Here is a 15,372-nt window from a genome sequence, read left to right as displayed (position 1 = left end):
AACATCATGAAAAGCAGAGATAATAGTAGTTACCTGCAAGCATTATCACCTAGCGTCAACAAGTCATTCTTTTCCTTTCTTTTTGGCTGCGCTGGTCTTCATGGCTGTGCACGGGCTTTCTCGAGCTGTGGCAGGTGAGGGCCGTTCTGTAGTTGGGGTTCATGGGCTTCTTCTCATTGCGCTGGCTCTTCCTGTTGCAGAGCACAAGTTCTAGGGCTCATGGGCTTCACTGGTTGCAGAATGTGAGCTCAGTAGTTGTGGCGCATGGGCTTAGTTGCCCCATGGCACGTAAAGCTTCCCAGACTAGTGATCGAACCCATGTGCCCTGCCTTGGCAGGCAGATTCCTAACCATCGGACCCCCAGGGAAGTCCCATCTTGTCTTTCTTGTTTCTTTCATTTTCCCTACATTTTTGTTTTTGCTTCTTGGAATAGTAAAGGCAATCATATTCTTTCACCCATGAATGTTTTATTGTGTGCTTCATTATGTTGTCTGTGACAGAAAATGAACTTTTAAAAAACTTAACCACATTACAACTATCTCAAACCTCCAAATTAACAGATGTTTTAAAATTATTATTTAATATGCAGTCTGAGTTCACTTTTCCCTGATTGCTTTAAAAATGTCTCTCTCTCTTTTTAATGGTTTGTTCAAATCAGCATCTAAGCAGGATCCACATATTGTTCTTAGTTGATTTTTTGGTCTCTTAAATGTGTATTTTTTTATAATTCATATACCATACAGTTCTCCCATTTAAAGTATGTAATTCAGTAACTTTTAGTACTGAATTACAAGGAAATGTCAACCCACTCCAGTATTCTTGCCTGGGAAAGCCCATGGACAGAAGAGCCTGGTGGGCTATAGTCCATGAGATTGCAAAGAGTCAGACACGACTGAGCAACTAGACAACAATTTTTCGCATGTTGACAGATTCTGAAATCTCTGAATCTATAACATCTCCCCTACCTGCCCACCTTTCCTCAAACTATCTTTCCATTGAATAGGTTATCATTTATCCTAAAGAATTTCCCCCATTCTCAGATGTGGCTGGCTAAACAATGTTATTTAACAGGTCTGTCTGTCTTCCATATTTCCTACAAATTGAGGGGTACGTCTAGAGCCTTACTTAGATTCAGGATCAGAGTTTTTAGATAAAAATAATTCGTAGTGGTGTATGTATATTTTATTTTTATATCACAAGTGATACACTGTTGTAAAATAATGATGTTAAAATCTTAATATCCATAGATTCACTTGTAGCAACCAGTGATTATTATATTGATCCATTATTTCACCAGGATTTGCAAGATAAAGATACCCTAATTTTGTTGTTCCTTTTACATTTATTAGCTGTGATTCTTCCATAAGTAAGAACTTCTTATTTCATCAATTTTTGGTAACTTTGGAATACACTTCATACCAAAAAAGGCAGGGTATGGTTCTGTCTCCCCACCCGACCCTTTTTGCCAGAAAATGAGTTGGTGTCCTGCTGCTGCTGCTGCTGCTGCTAAGTCGTGTCAGTTGTGTCTGACTCTGTGCGACCCCATAGACGGCAGCCCACCAGGCTCCTCCATCCCTGGGATTCTCCAGGCAAGAACACTGGAGTGGGTTGCTATTTCCTTCTCCAATGCATGAAAGTGAAAAGTAAAAGTGAAGTCGCTCAGTCGTGTCTGACTCTTAGCGACCCCATGGACTGTAGCCCACCAGGGTCCTCCATCCATGGGATTCTCCAGGCAAGAGTACTGGAGTGGGGTGCCATCACCTTCTTTGGAGTTGGTGTCCTAGCAGTCTCTAAAAATGATCAGTGAATTTTTTTTTTTAAGTATCATTATGAACTCATTATTATTTACTTCATCATATGGCATATAGTTTTTAGCTTCAGAGTAACGCTGTTATTACTAACAATAACACTACTGGATGTAGTTTAAGATTTCTTTGTGATTCTTTTTGTCCTTAGGAAGAAAAATCCCTCTAGGACTGTACAAATTACTATGCTAGCTTTGAACAAATTATCTTGTGTGGTTTGTTATAAAGTTAGCTTCAGTTTCAGCTTTTTTTAAAAGCATTTTTTGTTTGATTGCTCTAATTTTTCTTTTTTAATTAAATAAATTTTTTACCCAATTTCAGAGTTAAAACTAAAGCAGGATATATTCAAGGGAAAATATGGTGTATACATACATTGAAATATTATTCGGCTCTAAAGAGGACTGAAATTTTGGTACATATTACTGCATGGATGAACCATGAAGACATTATGCTAAGTGAAATAACCAGACACAAAAGGACAAATATTATATGAATCCTCTATAAGGAACCTAGAATAATTAAATTTGTAAGGACGGAAAGTAGAAGAATAGTTAGCAGGGGCTCAGAGAGATACAGTTTAATAGGTACAGGGTTGCAGTATGGAATGATGAAAAAGTCCTGGGGATGGATGGTGGTGATAGTTGCTTAGACAGCAATGTGAATGTACTTCCTGCCACTGAACTATACATTTTTAAATGATTGAAGTGGTAAGTTTTATGTATATTTTATATGCACACACACACAAATATATGTAGAGGGATGTCTAGTTTCTGTCCACTTGCCCCTGTTCTTCATGCCATTGGTAATCATCCTTATTGATTTGTTTGTTTATCATTCTGTTGTTCTTTTTCAGAAAACATAAGCAAAATATGTATGTATGTGTATTTCACCCTTTTTCTTATAAGGATGCTTCTGCACTTTGCTTTTCTCTCTTATTAGTCATCATAGTATGTCGACATGTTTCTCATTTCTTTTTTACAGCTTGATAGTCCTCCATTGTGTACATATTCCATATTTATTCGCCGTGTTGGCATTGCTGGATTTTTAGTTCTTTCCATCTTTTGCTATTACAAGTAGAACCGCAACGAGTAGCACTTTATCGAAGTTCTGTTGTGTTTTTGCCATTATGTCTCTGTGGCCTATTTCTAGAGGTGGGCCTGCAGCTCAGAGAACAGATACGTCAGTAGCTCCGCTGTAGGCATTGCTCTTGTCCCCCTCGCAAGTCTTGAGCCATTTCGAATCTCCACTAGCATCGTTTGAGAGTGCCTGTATTGTCACACCCTCACCAGAAGAATATGTTGTCAAAATGTTGGATCTTTACTGGTTTGTTGGTGAGAAATTGTATCTTAGTTTTAATCTGCATTTCTTTTGAGGAGGTTGGAGATCGTTTCATGTCTTTTAAGGGCTTTTGCGTTCTTTTCCTGTGACTTTCCTTGTCTTTTGCCAGCTTTGCTGTTGAGTTGGTGGTCTTTTTCCTTGTTGTATTAAAGGGTAGATCCCAGGATTTCTCCCCCAGTTTACTGAAGCAGAAGCTCTGGGGAGGGGCCCAACCGTGTCTGCGTTTTAACAAGTTCTCCAGGCGATGGTCGTGTGCACTGATGTTTGAGAATCACAGATCTAAACCACACTCACTTCTTCCTTTCTGAAACCCTCCAGTTCTGAGTAACATGTCACTAGACCACACCACCTACCCCTCAGTTATAGTCACCCACCATCCCCAGGGGCCACTCATTCCTTGAAGATTCCTACTGTTGGGCCCTGTTGTTTGTTACTGGTCCCATATGATTCTGGGTGATTTCAGAATCCACGTGGATACTCTTCCCAGGAACCTGGCTTTGCATTTCTTGGGCCTCCTTTCTTCCTATGGGCTGTCTTCCATCCTTCCTTCCTTAGTCATTGCATGGCCACGCCCCTAGAGCAGTGCTATCCAGACTTGGCCTTCTTTCAGAGTCTTAACAGAAAGTCGCTCATGTTTTACTATTAAATATAGTATATGATGTTGGCCTGTAATATATATCTTTAAGTTGTATTCTTTTAATTTTTTTCCAGGAACAAAACTTTTGACCTTCAGTTTCTGTGAAATGGAAAGTGACATTCTCACTCTAATGATACCTGCATCCATGAGTGCAAATCAGCTTAAGGCACTTCCCTGGTAGTCCAGTGGTTAAAACTCCAGGCTTCCAATGCAGGGATGCAGGGGGCATGGGTTTGATTCCTGATTGAGGAATGAAGATCCCAGATGCCCCATGCTGCATCGTGCAGCCAAAAATGAAGTCAAATCAGCTTAAAATAAAAGTTATCACTATGTGGTGGAAGCACTACGTAATTGAAAGCGTTCTACAATCTTTAATAATCTACCATAGCACACAGATCTCAAGAGTCAGCTCTTACCTTGTGTAGGCTCAGCCCATTTTTTACAGGCTCCCAGCCATGATAGAGTAAGTGGTGGCAGTGACGTGAGCAGGCCTCATCCTAGTGCAGAGTTAGTTGTTTTTAGGAGTGTTTAGAATATTTAATAACTTGCCCACCCAGTGTTCTTGTCACTTGTAGAGTCATGCCACCGGTACAAGAGATTCTCGCCAATCCCAAGGCATGTGCTGTTGGAATTGGCCAAGTTTAACATGCTAAATACTCTCTCCTTCTCTTTCAACAGTGTATGACTCCCGACCAGCTGATGACACTGTGCACAGCAGGCATCCACAGTAGTAATGTGGGGGTGAGAGTGAACGTGGTCAGTATTTTAGGAATCACAGGCAGCGTCCTAGCCAAAGAAGATGGCACACTCGACACTCTCAAGGTAAAACACTGTGCTTCCAACCTGAACCATTAACTCACTAAAAATGGGAGGAGAGTGACTTTAAAATCACCCCTGTGGATTTCAAAATCTCCTGTGGATTTCATGAGATGAAATCATATCAAGTTGTTTATTAAGATACATTATGAAGTATACCCTTTGGTCTGATCTTACTCCATGAGTCAGACTGAAGAGTCGAGTCTCATTTTGCCATTTAACTTTATTCTGGAGATGTTTTTCAAAAGTAAATTTGTCTTCAGTGGAAGGCCAAGGTTCAAAGTTGTTCAAGTTGACCCTGCTTTGACTGTTGCGTAAAATGTGTGCACATTATATTCTCCTGAGGATACAGAGCAATCCAAACAGTTTTCCCAGCACACCAGGCTGAAGTGGAGTCTGCACCTTGCCACCCAGTTCATCCCGAGACCACTCCGTAAATTTTAAGCGGCGACTCTGGTAGTGCCCGCACACAAGGAATTCACTCAGCATGTTTGCCTCCAGCACTTGATCTAAGCAAGTTGCTCAGCAACTGCACTGCCAGAGGTACAGCCTAGTAACTAAAGGGACAGTGATAGTAAAGGTACCCTTCTTTGTCCTAACAGTAATTGCCAAAGCGTGGATTACTGGCAGTGGATAATAAAGTGGTTATTATAAATTATTTCTTTTTTATATATAATTTTATTTATTTATTTATTTTGGCTGTAATGGGTCTTCGTTGCAGTGCACAGGCTTTCACTGTGGTGGCTGCTCTTTTGTGGAACACAGGCTGTAGGGCTCGTGGGCTCAGTAGTCGCCGCGCATGGGCTTAGTAGTTGTGGTGCACGGGCTTGGTTGCCCCAGGGCATGTGGGGTCTTCCCCAGATTGGGGATTGAACCCACATCTCCTGCACTGGCAGGCAGATTCTTTACCGCTGAGCCACCAGGGAAGCCCCTAAAGTACTTCTTAACTTGCTAAGAGCCTAACAGTGTGACTGGTATTTTTCAGAAGCCTGTTTCAAAACGATGATATGTGCACATCCAAACCATTTGAAAGTGGAAGTTGCTCAGTCATGTCCAACCCATTGTGACCCCATGGACTTGTATAGTCCATGGAATTTTCCAGGCCAGGATACTAGAGTGGGTAGCCTTTTCCTTCTCTGGGGGATCTTCCCAACCCAGGGTCGAACCCAGGTCTCCTGCATTGCAGGCGGATTCTGTACCAGTTGAGCCACCAGGGAAGCTAAGGCACATCACTCCTAAAATTCCAGTCCCCTAGTTCCACTCCAGGGAGGCAGCCACTCTTACCCATTCCTTGTGTGTCACTCGAGGGATTCTAGTATAGAGACCCTAAGTGAGAGAGCACAGCTATATTACTCTGTACATGTACACATATACCATTGAGCACGTGTAGGTGTAGTCACTTCCCACCCCTTAAGACTGTCAAATCCAGGGCCCACTTTAGAGGAACCGCAAATTTTTCTCAGGCATAACGTAAGATTTCCAAAATGTTTTTATTTAGTCACATTTTCAAGCATGAAGAAAAGTAGAAAGTGCAGTGAATTTTGTATGGCCGTCAAGCGTATTTAACAGTCACGACTTTTCTATCATATGTACTTAAAGTACTTCCTCTGCTGAATGTGTCAAATTAACGACATCCTGGTATTGTGTCCCTATTATTCAGTATGCACATCTTAAAAATAAAGACAGTTTTTTTGTATAGCCACCATTACTATGCCATACACAATTATTTCTTAATATGGCTAATACTTGGTCCGTATTCAAATTCTTCCAGTTGTTCCCAGGATAACTGTTTACAGATTGTCTGTTTAAAGCAGAGTCTAAGTCAGGTCTCCATGTTGTGCTTGGTTTGGGGTCTTCGAAAAGACTCTGATACTGGGAGGGATTGGGGGCAGGAGGAGAAGGGGACGACAGAGGATGAGATGGCTGGATGGCATCACTGACTCGATGGAAGTGAGTTTGAGTGAACTCCGGGAGTTGGTGATGGACAGGGAGGCCTGGCGTGCTGCGATTCATGGGATTGCAGAAAGTTGGACACAACTGAGCGACTGAACTGAAGTCTCTCTTCATTGAGAGCTTTGCCCCGTCTAGTACCTCCTGCACGCTGCCTCTTTCTCCCTCAGCTTCTGGGTCAGTTGGCTCCTAGTGTTCAGCCTTGTGGATTTGTCCTATTGCCTCCTTGTGGTGTTAAGTTTGTTCCTTTATCTTCTGAATTTCCTGCAGAGTGGAGCTTAGATCTAAAGGCTAGGTTAGATTCAGGTTCAGCTTTTTCAGTAAGACTACTTCATGGGTGATGCTGAACGTTCCATGTTTATAATAGGATGTTAAATTTATTTATTCTTGATATTTTTGGCTGTTCTTGGTTCTCATTGGTGCGTGTGGGCTTTCTCTGCTTGCAGTGAGCGGGAGCAGTTCTTCGTCTCAGGGCACAGACCTCTCATTGCAGGGGCTCCCTTGGTGCACGGCACGGGCTTCTGGGCTCTGGGGCGCAGGCTCAGCGGTTGTGGCGCGCAGCCCTAACTGCTCCCCAGCTTGTCGGGTCTTCCCGAGCCAGGAACTGAACCTGTGTCCTCTGCTTTGGCAGGCAGATTCTCAACCACTGTGCCACCAGAGAAGTCCCAATGGGATATTAAATTTAAATACTCTCCTAGACGTTTTCTTGACCACTTAAATTTAGATGAGAAAATGGAGGTCCAGAGTGAGTAGCAAGGTCCCAGAGTCACCCTGTTATTTGCAGTAGAGCTGCATTTCAGACTCAGCATTTTCACTCTCTCACCCATAATAACAGGTGTGCACATTGCCTTTAAAGATGTAAACGGTGAAGCAAAACAACCAAAATAAAACCACCTTACTCTTGACCAGTTCTTTGCATTGGGAATAGTTTGTTCCTATAGCTAGCTAATCATAAAAAAAAAAATGAGTGGATGTTAAAAATCATCACAGTGAAGCAAAATGAGATTGTATGTTCTTAATTTTTGTAATGTCTGAGTGTTTCTCATATAATTTAAAAAGCAGGGTTTTTTTTGTTACCGATAACATTTGTATGCATTTGGCACCGTGGGAAAGGCCTTCTTGATAGAGATAGATAGAAGGGAAAATTTAATAATTTCTGGTGTCAGTCTATCGTATGTCATTTATGGATTTTAGTTCACTTTATTTACTAATATAAACTAAGGTTTTGAATTTATCTTGCTTACATTATACTTGGTATTTTTATAAATATATGTCAAGTCTTTAGTCTTTTAGAAGTGTTAACTTTCCCCTAGCATTTGTATGTAAAATTTTATGTGCAAATTGTTGTCACATTTTGAGTTAGTACTTATTTTGAATACTGACTTAGAATATTGGACGATCCCTTGCTGTGTTTTGTTTTCTCCAGACCATCGGGTGCTTTCTGCTTGAGGTTGCCACCAAAGACCCCTGTCTTGTGGTAGCAGGGGAGGCCTTGGATGCCCTCTTTGACGTTTTTGCAGACGGTAAAGAAGCTGAAAGGGCCTCAGTTCAAATTAAATTGTTATCTACTCTGAAAGAATTCCAGCCAGTCTTCAAAATGAAGGTATGTAACATTTTATTTGGCTTCCCTGGTGGCTCAGTGGTCAAGAGTCCACCTGCCAACACAGGAGACGTGGGAAGATCCCCTGGAGAAGGAAACGGCAGCCCCACTCCAGTATTCTTGCCTGGGAAATCCCATGGACAGAGGAGCCCGGCAGGCTTCAGTCTGTGGGGTTGCAAAAGAGTCGGACACGGCTTAGTGACTAAACCACCAATGGTTTATTTAGAAATGCTGACGTCTCCGCATTCTGTGGGACAAGGGTGTGTGTGGTTCCCTGCTTGCAGTCTTGGTGATTCATACAGCACTTCGTCCCCAGTTCTGTGTAAATGCTTGTTGGCTGAGTCAGGGCGACTGAGCCCTTTCTGTTGAATCACTGTGGCTTGAGCCAAAATGGTGTGGACAAGTTCCTCTCTCTGCGGCGGTTTAGCAGTGTTAACGATGCTTATGTGTAAGCACTACAGTCCGGCCTGCAAAGCACTTTCAGAGACAGTGTTAAATTTATTTTATATCATGTAATGCGTTGTAGACTGACTGCATTTATTTCCCTTTGGTCCTCTGAAAAAAAAAAGGGAAACAAACTCTCAGCCGGTCTGTAATGGAGAATGCAGCTACCTTCATTTGCCTTTTTATCGATCGATCGATTGATTCATCAGAAGCATCAAAGCTAACTTTGAGTCAAAAAGATAATTTAAAATGTTTTGGTGGTTGGGGGAAAGCAATGAGAAATTTTAAAAACAGGCCTTTGATCACATATTCACAAATTTAAGTTGGCCAGTTCTCCTCTTATTTAAATCTATATATTTCATTTTGAGAAATAAAAATATTTGTATTTTTTAACTTTACATTTTGAATTTAACTTTTGCCTTGAATTCTTTGTCAGGAAAGTAGAGGTTTTAATGGAAAATTAGCTTGCTTTTGTTGCTTTCCAGTGTCTATTTCTTTTCTCTAACAAGCGTTAGAGAATTCCCATAGGCAGAACTCTGTGACAAGTTTTTAGGTAAAATGATTGTATGTCTAGAAATGTAAACTTTTTGAATTTTTTTAAGGTGTAAAAAATAGTTTTGTTTTCCAGAAGGAAAAAAAATAGCCACACATGCCATGCCCATTCTCACAGATAGATCAGTGTTTGTTTAGGAGTGTTAATAACTGGTTTGTCTTGTAGCATTTTCATGTTTGACATCTAACATTTAAAAATATAGTAATATAGTGGATGACATTGAGTTAAGCATCACTAGTAGGTGACTTTAGTCTTAAGGGGGGAATATTAATCAGCTTGCTCTTAATTATGCTTTGTTTAAGCCTCTGGTTCTGTTTGTTTGGGTTTGGTTTTGTTTTGAGATATAATTGACATACTACACCATAGTGTTAGTTTTAAGTATGCAACATAATGTTTGGAGATGTATATAAATTGGAAAATGATTACCACAATAAATTTCGTTAACATACATCACCACATGTAGTGATAAATTTATTTTCTTGTAATGAAAACTTTTAAATCTACTTTCTTAGTAACTTTCAAATATATAATACAGTGTTGTTAACAGTAGTCAGCTTGCATTACATCCTCAGAACTTACTTCTCTTACACAGTTGATCCTTGAATGACACTGTGCAAAGGCACTTAAATATTAAATACATGGATTTTTTTCTGTGGTAAATGCTGCAGTACTATGTGATCTGCGGTTGGTTGGACCTGTGGCCAACAGTGAACTTGCACTTGGGTTTTCAACAAGGGGATAGGGACCTGGCACCCCTAACCCCTGCAGTGTTCAGGGATCATCTGGAACTGAAAGTGTGTGCCTTTTGACCACTTTCACCCATTTCACCCTCCCCACACCCGGGGTGGGGGGCGTTGTTTTTTGTTTTGGGGTGGCTTTTTTTCTTTGTTTATTTTCGCTGCTCAGTGTCTTAGTTGGGTACACTGGATCTTCTGTCTTCGCTGTGGCGTGCAGGATCTTTAGTTGCAGCAGATGGATCTAGCTCCCTGACCAGGGATCAAACCTGGGCCCCCTGCATTGGGAGCGTGGAGTCTTAGCCACTGGACCTCCAAGGACATTCCCTTGGTGTTTATTTTTTAAGCAGTGAGAAGTTTTATTCCCACCTGTTCCCAGCCTGCCTCATGGGTAACCAAACCGAATGGTGTTTCTCTGCACAAAGACAAATGTACGTTAGTATTTTTCCCCTTTATTATAGCATAATATATTCACAGCCTTGTACTTTATGCACTTTTATTTCACACTGTCTCCTAGAGACATTTCTAAACCAGTACATGGAGGGTGTCCACATTGTTCTTAAAGGTCACAGGCCCTCTAAACTTCTGAAAAAGGAGTCTGAAGGGAAAGGAAAGTATCTCCTGTCCTTGCAGCCCCTGGGAAAGCAGATGTGGTTGAGAGTCATCAGACTCTGCAGAAACAAATGCTCAGAGAGCAGTTACGTCAACTGTGAACTAGGAGAATAACCCCTCATCTCCGGAACGTCCGCTGTTCTGATTGATTTGCCTACCTAGTGTGCATGGCAGTGATAGTGCCATTTAACTGAGTGTTTTCTTTTCTCAAAGCTATGAAGGCCTGATGAAGTATCTTTGTTAGCCAGAATGGCAGCATGCCGTTTTTTTACATGACTGTCCTTTGTAAATGAAACCACAGTTGCATTAAAGGCTGTTTGGTTTATATTTAGCCCCAAATTGCATTTAAACACAGCATAATGCATTTTACTAAAAAACTTCTCTAGAGCAGACATCCTCAAAAGTGCCCTGTATCAGCAGTGCCAGCATCACTTGGTAACTTGTTGTAAATGCAAATTCTCAGGCCTAACTCCAGACCTATCAGAAACTATGTGGACCGGCCTTGTTCAGTCACTCAGTCACATCCAACTCTTTGTAACCCCATGGACTGCAGCATGCCAGGCTTCACTGTCCTTCACTATCTCCTTGAATTTGCCTAAATTAATGTCCATTAAATTGGTGATGCCGTCCAACCATCTCATCCTTTGTCGTCCCCTTCTCCTCCTGCCCTCTCTTTCCCGGCATCAGGGTCTTTTACAATGAGTTGGCTCTTTGCATCAGGTAACCAAAGTATTGGAGCTTTAGCACTTTGCTTTTTAAATAAGCCTTCCAGATGGACTCAAGATTAGAGGTGGGGGTTAGTTCATATGCAGTAATACTCATTCTTTTTCAAGTCTACGATTCAGTTTTTCTTATAAGTATCATTTAAAAGGTGCACAGGATTTCCCTGGTGGTCCAGTGGTTAAGAATCCACCTGCCCGTGCAGGGGCCACGGGTTCAACCCCTGGTCCGGGAAGATCCTACATGCCAAGAGGCAGCTAAGCCCATGCACCACAACTACTGACTCCACTCACTAGAGTTACTGAAGCCTGTGCACCCTAGAGCCTGTGCTCTGCAAAAAGAAAAGCCACCACAACGGGAAGACCATGCACCGCAACTAGAGAGTAGCCCCTGCTCGCTCCAACTAGAGAAAGCCTGCGCACATCAGCGAAGACCCAGCACAGCCAGAAATAAATAAAAAATGAATAAAAGGTGCATGATCTAATATATCTTTGTTACAGCTCATGTACTGTGTTCCATCACCTTGGAAGTGAAAATGTTCCACCAATTTCTGGCAACTGTTTGTTCTAAAAATAAATACACCCCAAATTAAATGCTTTCTTATTTAAAGGCGTTAGTGGTAGATACCAAATCTCATATGATATTTTTTTGGCAGATACGAAAAGAAGGGAGAACTAAATACAGTCCAGATCAGCTGTGTGTTCTTGACAACGTGAAGATGAATTTGAGAAGATTTGTTGCTTATCAAGAAACTGTTGAGAAAAGACTGACTACTTGAACCATTGAAAGAGACTAGTCCTCACCCCAAAGTTTTCAACACTGAAGAATACTAGAGGGTTTCCTTTCAGGGTGTTTTTTCTGAAAGTCATTTTTGTTTTTTTAGTGACTTGGTGTTCTGTGTATTCATTTGAAGTTGATAAAAGCTCCAGGACATGTCAGAGACTCCTTTTAAGCTCTGGGATCTGTATGGCATTGCTAGTGCTCTCAGGCTTCCAGCATGTTTCAATCACTGGAAACCCAAAGGCTGGAAACACAGTGAATCTCAGGTGCTTCTTCATGAGCAGGGAAGACACTGCCAAACAATCACGTTCCCTTGGATTTTGCAAAAGAAAATCCAGAGCATAACATGGATGCTCTTTTAAGCCAGTGTCATTTTATAATAACTAAATATTTAACTGAAATATGAAAACACGCTCTATAACTTTTTCTGGTGTGAGATCTATCAATTATGCCTACCTTTCATGACGAGGGGAATGAGTTGGATTCATACTCCACTATTTAGTAGACTATACTCCTCGCTAATGAGGCCATCATCACTCTCTGTATGAAAGGATCTGATCCGTTGATTTGTAACATCACTCCTTATTTAATTTGAAATGCAATCAAAATTGGGAGAATATGTTTTTTAATAAATAATTTTTAAATTGAAAGCTTTGTGTCTTGCAAAATCTTTTTTTAAATGCCAGATAATCCTGTTCCTAGGTGTCTGCTTGCTAATGGATTTTGCTTTGAATATATGTGTGCTATTAACAACAAGATTTATGAAGGGAGATTAGGATTGACATATCCACTATTGATAGTATGCATAAAATAACTCATGAGAGCCTACTGCATAGCACAGGAGACTACTCGGTGCTCTGTGGTGACCTAAACGGGAAGGAAATCCAAAAAAGAGGGATATATGTAAACATACAGCCGACTCACTGTGCTGTACAGCAGAAACTAACAGCAGTAAAGCAACTACTCCAATAAAAATTAATTTTTAAAAAAGGACATCTTTATTCCTCGAATCTCCAGCATCGCTATCAGTGTTCTTCAAGAAGCAGGTGGCAGGTGGATCAAAGGGAGGGAGTTTCAGTGCACGTCATTGAGCACGGTCCCTCTCCCAAGTCCATTGTCTGTCCACTTGCCTGATCAGAGGAGCTGGAGACTTGAAAATTTCCCTACCGTAGATCTCCGTTGATCTGTTAAAAGGCCCCATACCCAGCATAGGACTTTAGTTAACTGACATCCATCACCTCACATAGTTACATTTTTTTCGCCTTGTGGTAAGACTAAGGATCTGCTTTCTCAGCAGCTTTCAACTGTACAATACGGTATTAACTGTAGTCACTATGCTGTACGTTACATGCCCAGTAATTTACAATTGGGAGTTTGTTCCTTTTGACTACCTTCACCCATTTTGCTTGTCTTCCAGCACCCAGCCCTGGCCCCCCGCCTCAGGCAACTGACAATCTATTCTCTCTTCTCTCTGAGTTTGGTTAGTTGGGTGTTTTTTAGGTTCCACGTATAAGTGAGATCATACAGTATTTGTTTTTCTGTGATTTATTTCACTTAGCATAATATCCTCAAAGTATATCCTTGCTGTTACCAGTGGCAGGATTTCCATCTTTTTTACGGCTGAATACTATCCCATTGTGTGTATACACTACATTTTCTCTATCCATACATCCACTGGTGGACATTTAGTTTGTTTCCCTATCTTGGCTACTGTGAGTAAGGCTGCAATAAACATGCAGTGCAGCTGTCTTTTTCTGACAGTGATTTTGTTTCCTTCAGATCTATACCCAGAGTTGGAATTTCTGGAGCAAGTGGTGGTTTTATTTTTAATTTTTTGAGGAACCTCCCTACTGCGTTCAATAGTACCTACACCAATTTACTTTCCCCCCAATACTGCACAAAGATTCCCTTTTCTCCACATCTTTACCAACACTTTATCCTTTTGAAAATCCTTCTAGCAGGCGTAAGGCTCATTGTAGTTTTGAGAGAGAAATTATTTCAATGAAGAAAAGTTTCAGAGTTCTCCCTGCATCAAATATTTATAGCATATATTCATTTTCAAAGAGAATAAAAGTTCCGATTTTGTCATCTTTCCCGCACTTTCTAACCCGTAAACATGAAATATCTAGCACAGGGCCTAGTTCATAGTAGGCTCTCGATAAATTTGTCAAATAAATGTTAGTGATTTTTCTGTCTTACTAAGCAAGCTTGTTGCAGTTGTTCAATGCAGAATCATCCTATGGAAGAGTAGAATGTGAGTTATTACATTGGAAATGGGCCATCCCCCCAATTTTTTAGTCTCTGAGGCATTAATAGTCTGCATTGCTATCATTTAATTTTACTACTCTGAACAACAGGAAAGATAGGAAAAGATTAAATGTACAGCTGTTTATATACTAGCTCAGTAAGCATATGAATATTATTCACAGCACAGCAAAATAGAAACTACAGTTTTTTTCCTGAAGGAAAAAATTTGCTTTAAAATACAGTTATTTGCAAATTATCCAGAACAGTCCATTAAAAAGATACACTGTTTTTAATAGTTGAAATATTCAAGCTCATGTGACAGCCCTTGTTCTAGAAGGTACCTTTATGTGTCCTGCCTGCCATGGCATGCTATCCAAGGAAATAAAAATCACTGCTTTAGTTCTCTTTTTCTGTAACATGGAAACTCATTTTAAGATAGAATTGATTTTGAAATATTAGTCATGTAATTACATTTCTTTATCTGCAGTCTTATCTTTTGCCTTTATCTAGTCTTTCAAAAAAATACCTCTGAGTTATCAGGATGGAGAAAGTTTCTTATCTCTTCAGCGTTCCTGTTCAGCCAGTTCTGTTGTAGCCCTGCTCGCTGCCTTTTTGAAATTGCATGGACCAATACTTGATTGTACAGGCAGACCTCAGACACATTGCAGATTTGGGTCTAGACAACCACATTAAAGCAAGCATCACAATAAAATGAATCACGAATTTTTGATTTCGCAGTACATATACTGTACTATGGTCTATTAAGTGTGCAATACCTTAATTTTCAAATACTTTATTGCTAATAAAAATGCTACCCATCATCTGAGCCTTCAGGGAGTTGTAATCTTTTTGCTGGGAGAGGGTCTTGCCTCGATGTTGATGGCTGCTGACTGATCAGGGTGGTGGTTGCTGAAGGTTTGAGGTGGCTGCAGTAATTTCTAAGTCACCAAGGAAACATCCATGGCCTCCTTCTTTCACAAACAAGTTCTCTGTAGCATGCAAAGGTGTTTGATAGAATTTTATCCACACAACTTCTTGCAAAACTGGAGTCAATCCTCTCAAACCCTGTTCCTGCTATGTCAGCTAAGTTTTTGCTTATCAATGAGAAGAACTCCTCATCCATTAAAAGTTTTAAA

General features: G+C 40.7%; 1 protein-coding gene across 2 annotated transcripts in view; it reads left to right on the top strand.

The window, feature by feature from the left end:
* Positions 1 to 12,639, top strand: part of HEATR3 (HEAT repeat containing 3) — a 35,461-nt gene extending 22,822 nt beyond the window's left edge. For both annotated transcript variants that reach the window (XM_040253470.1, XM_040253471.1), the window contains 3 exons: positions 4,459 to 4,602; positions 7,973 to 8,149; positions 11,865 to 12,639. In XM_040253470.1, coding sequence (XP_040109404.1) covers positions 4,459 to 4,602; positions 7,973 to 8,149; positions 11,865 to 11,987 — 444 coding nt within the window. In that variant the 3' untranslated portion in view covers positions 11,988 to 12,639. The remainder of the gene's footprint in view (positions 1 to 4,458; positions 4,603 to 7,972; positions 8,150 to 11,864) is intronic.
* Positions 12,640 to 15,372: the final 2,733 nt, after the last annotated feature.

Source organism: Oryx dammah, unplaced genomic scaffold (assembly GCF_014754425.2).
Source record: "Oryx dammah isolate SB20612 unplaced genomic scaffold, SCBI_Odam_1.1 HiC_scaffold_13, whole genome shotgun sequence".
NCBI lineage: Eukaryota > Metazoa > Chordata > Mammalia > Artiodactyla > Bovidae > Oryx > Oryx dammah.
Note: the sequence above shows the minus strand (reverse complement) of the source record. Positions and strands in the feature narration are given on the sequence as shown.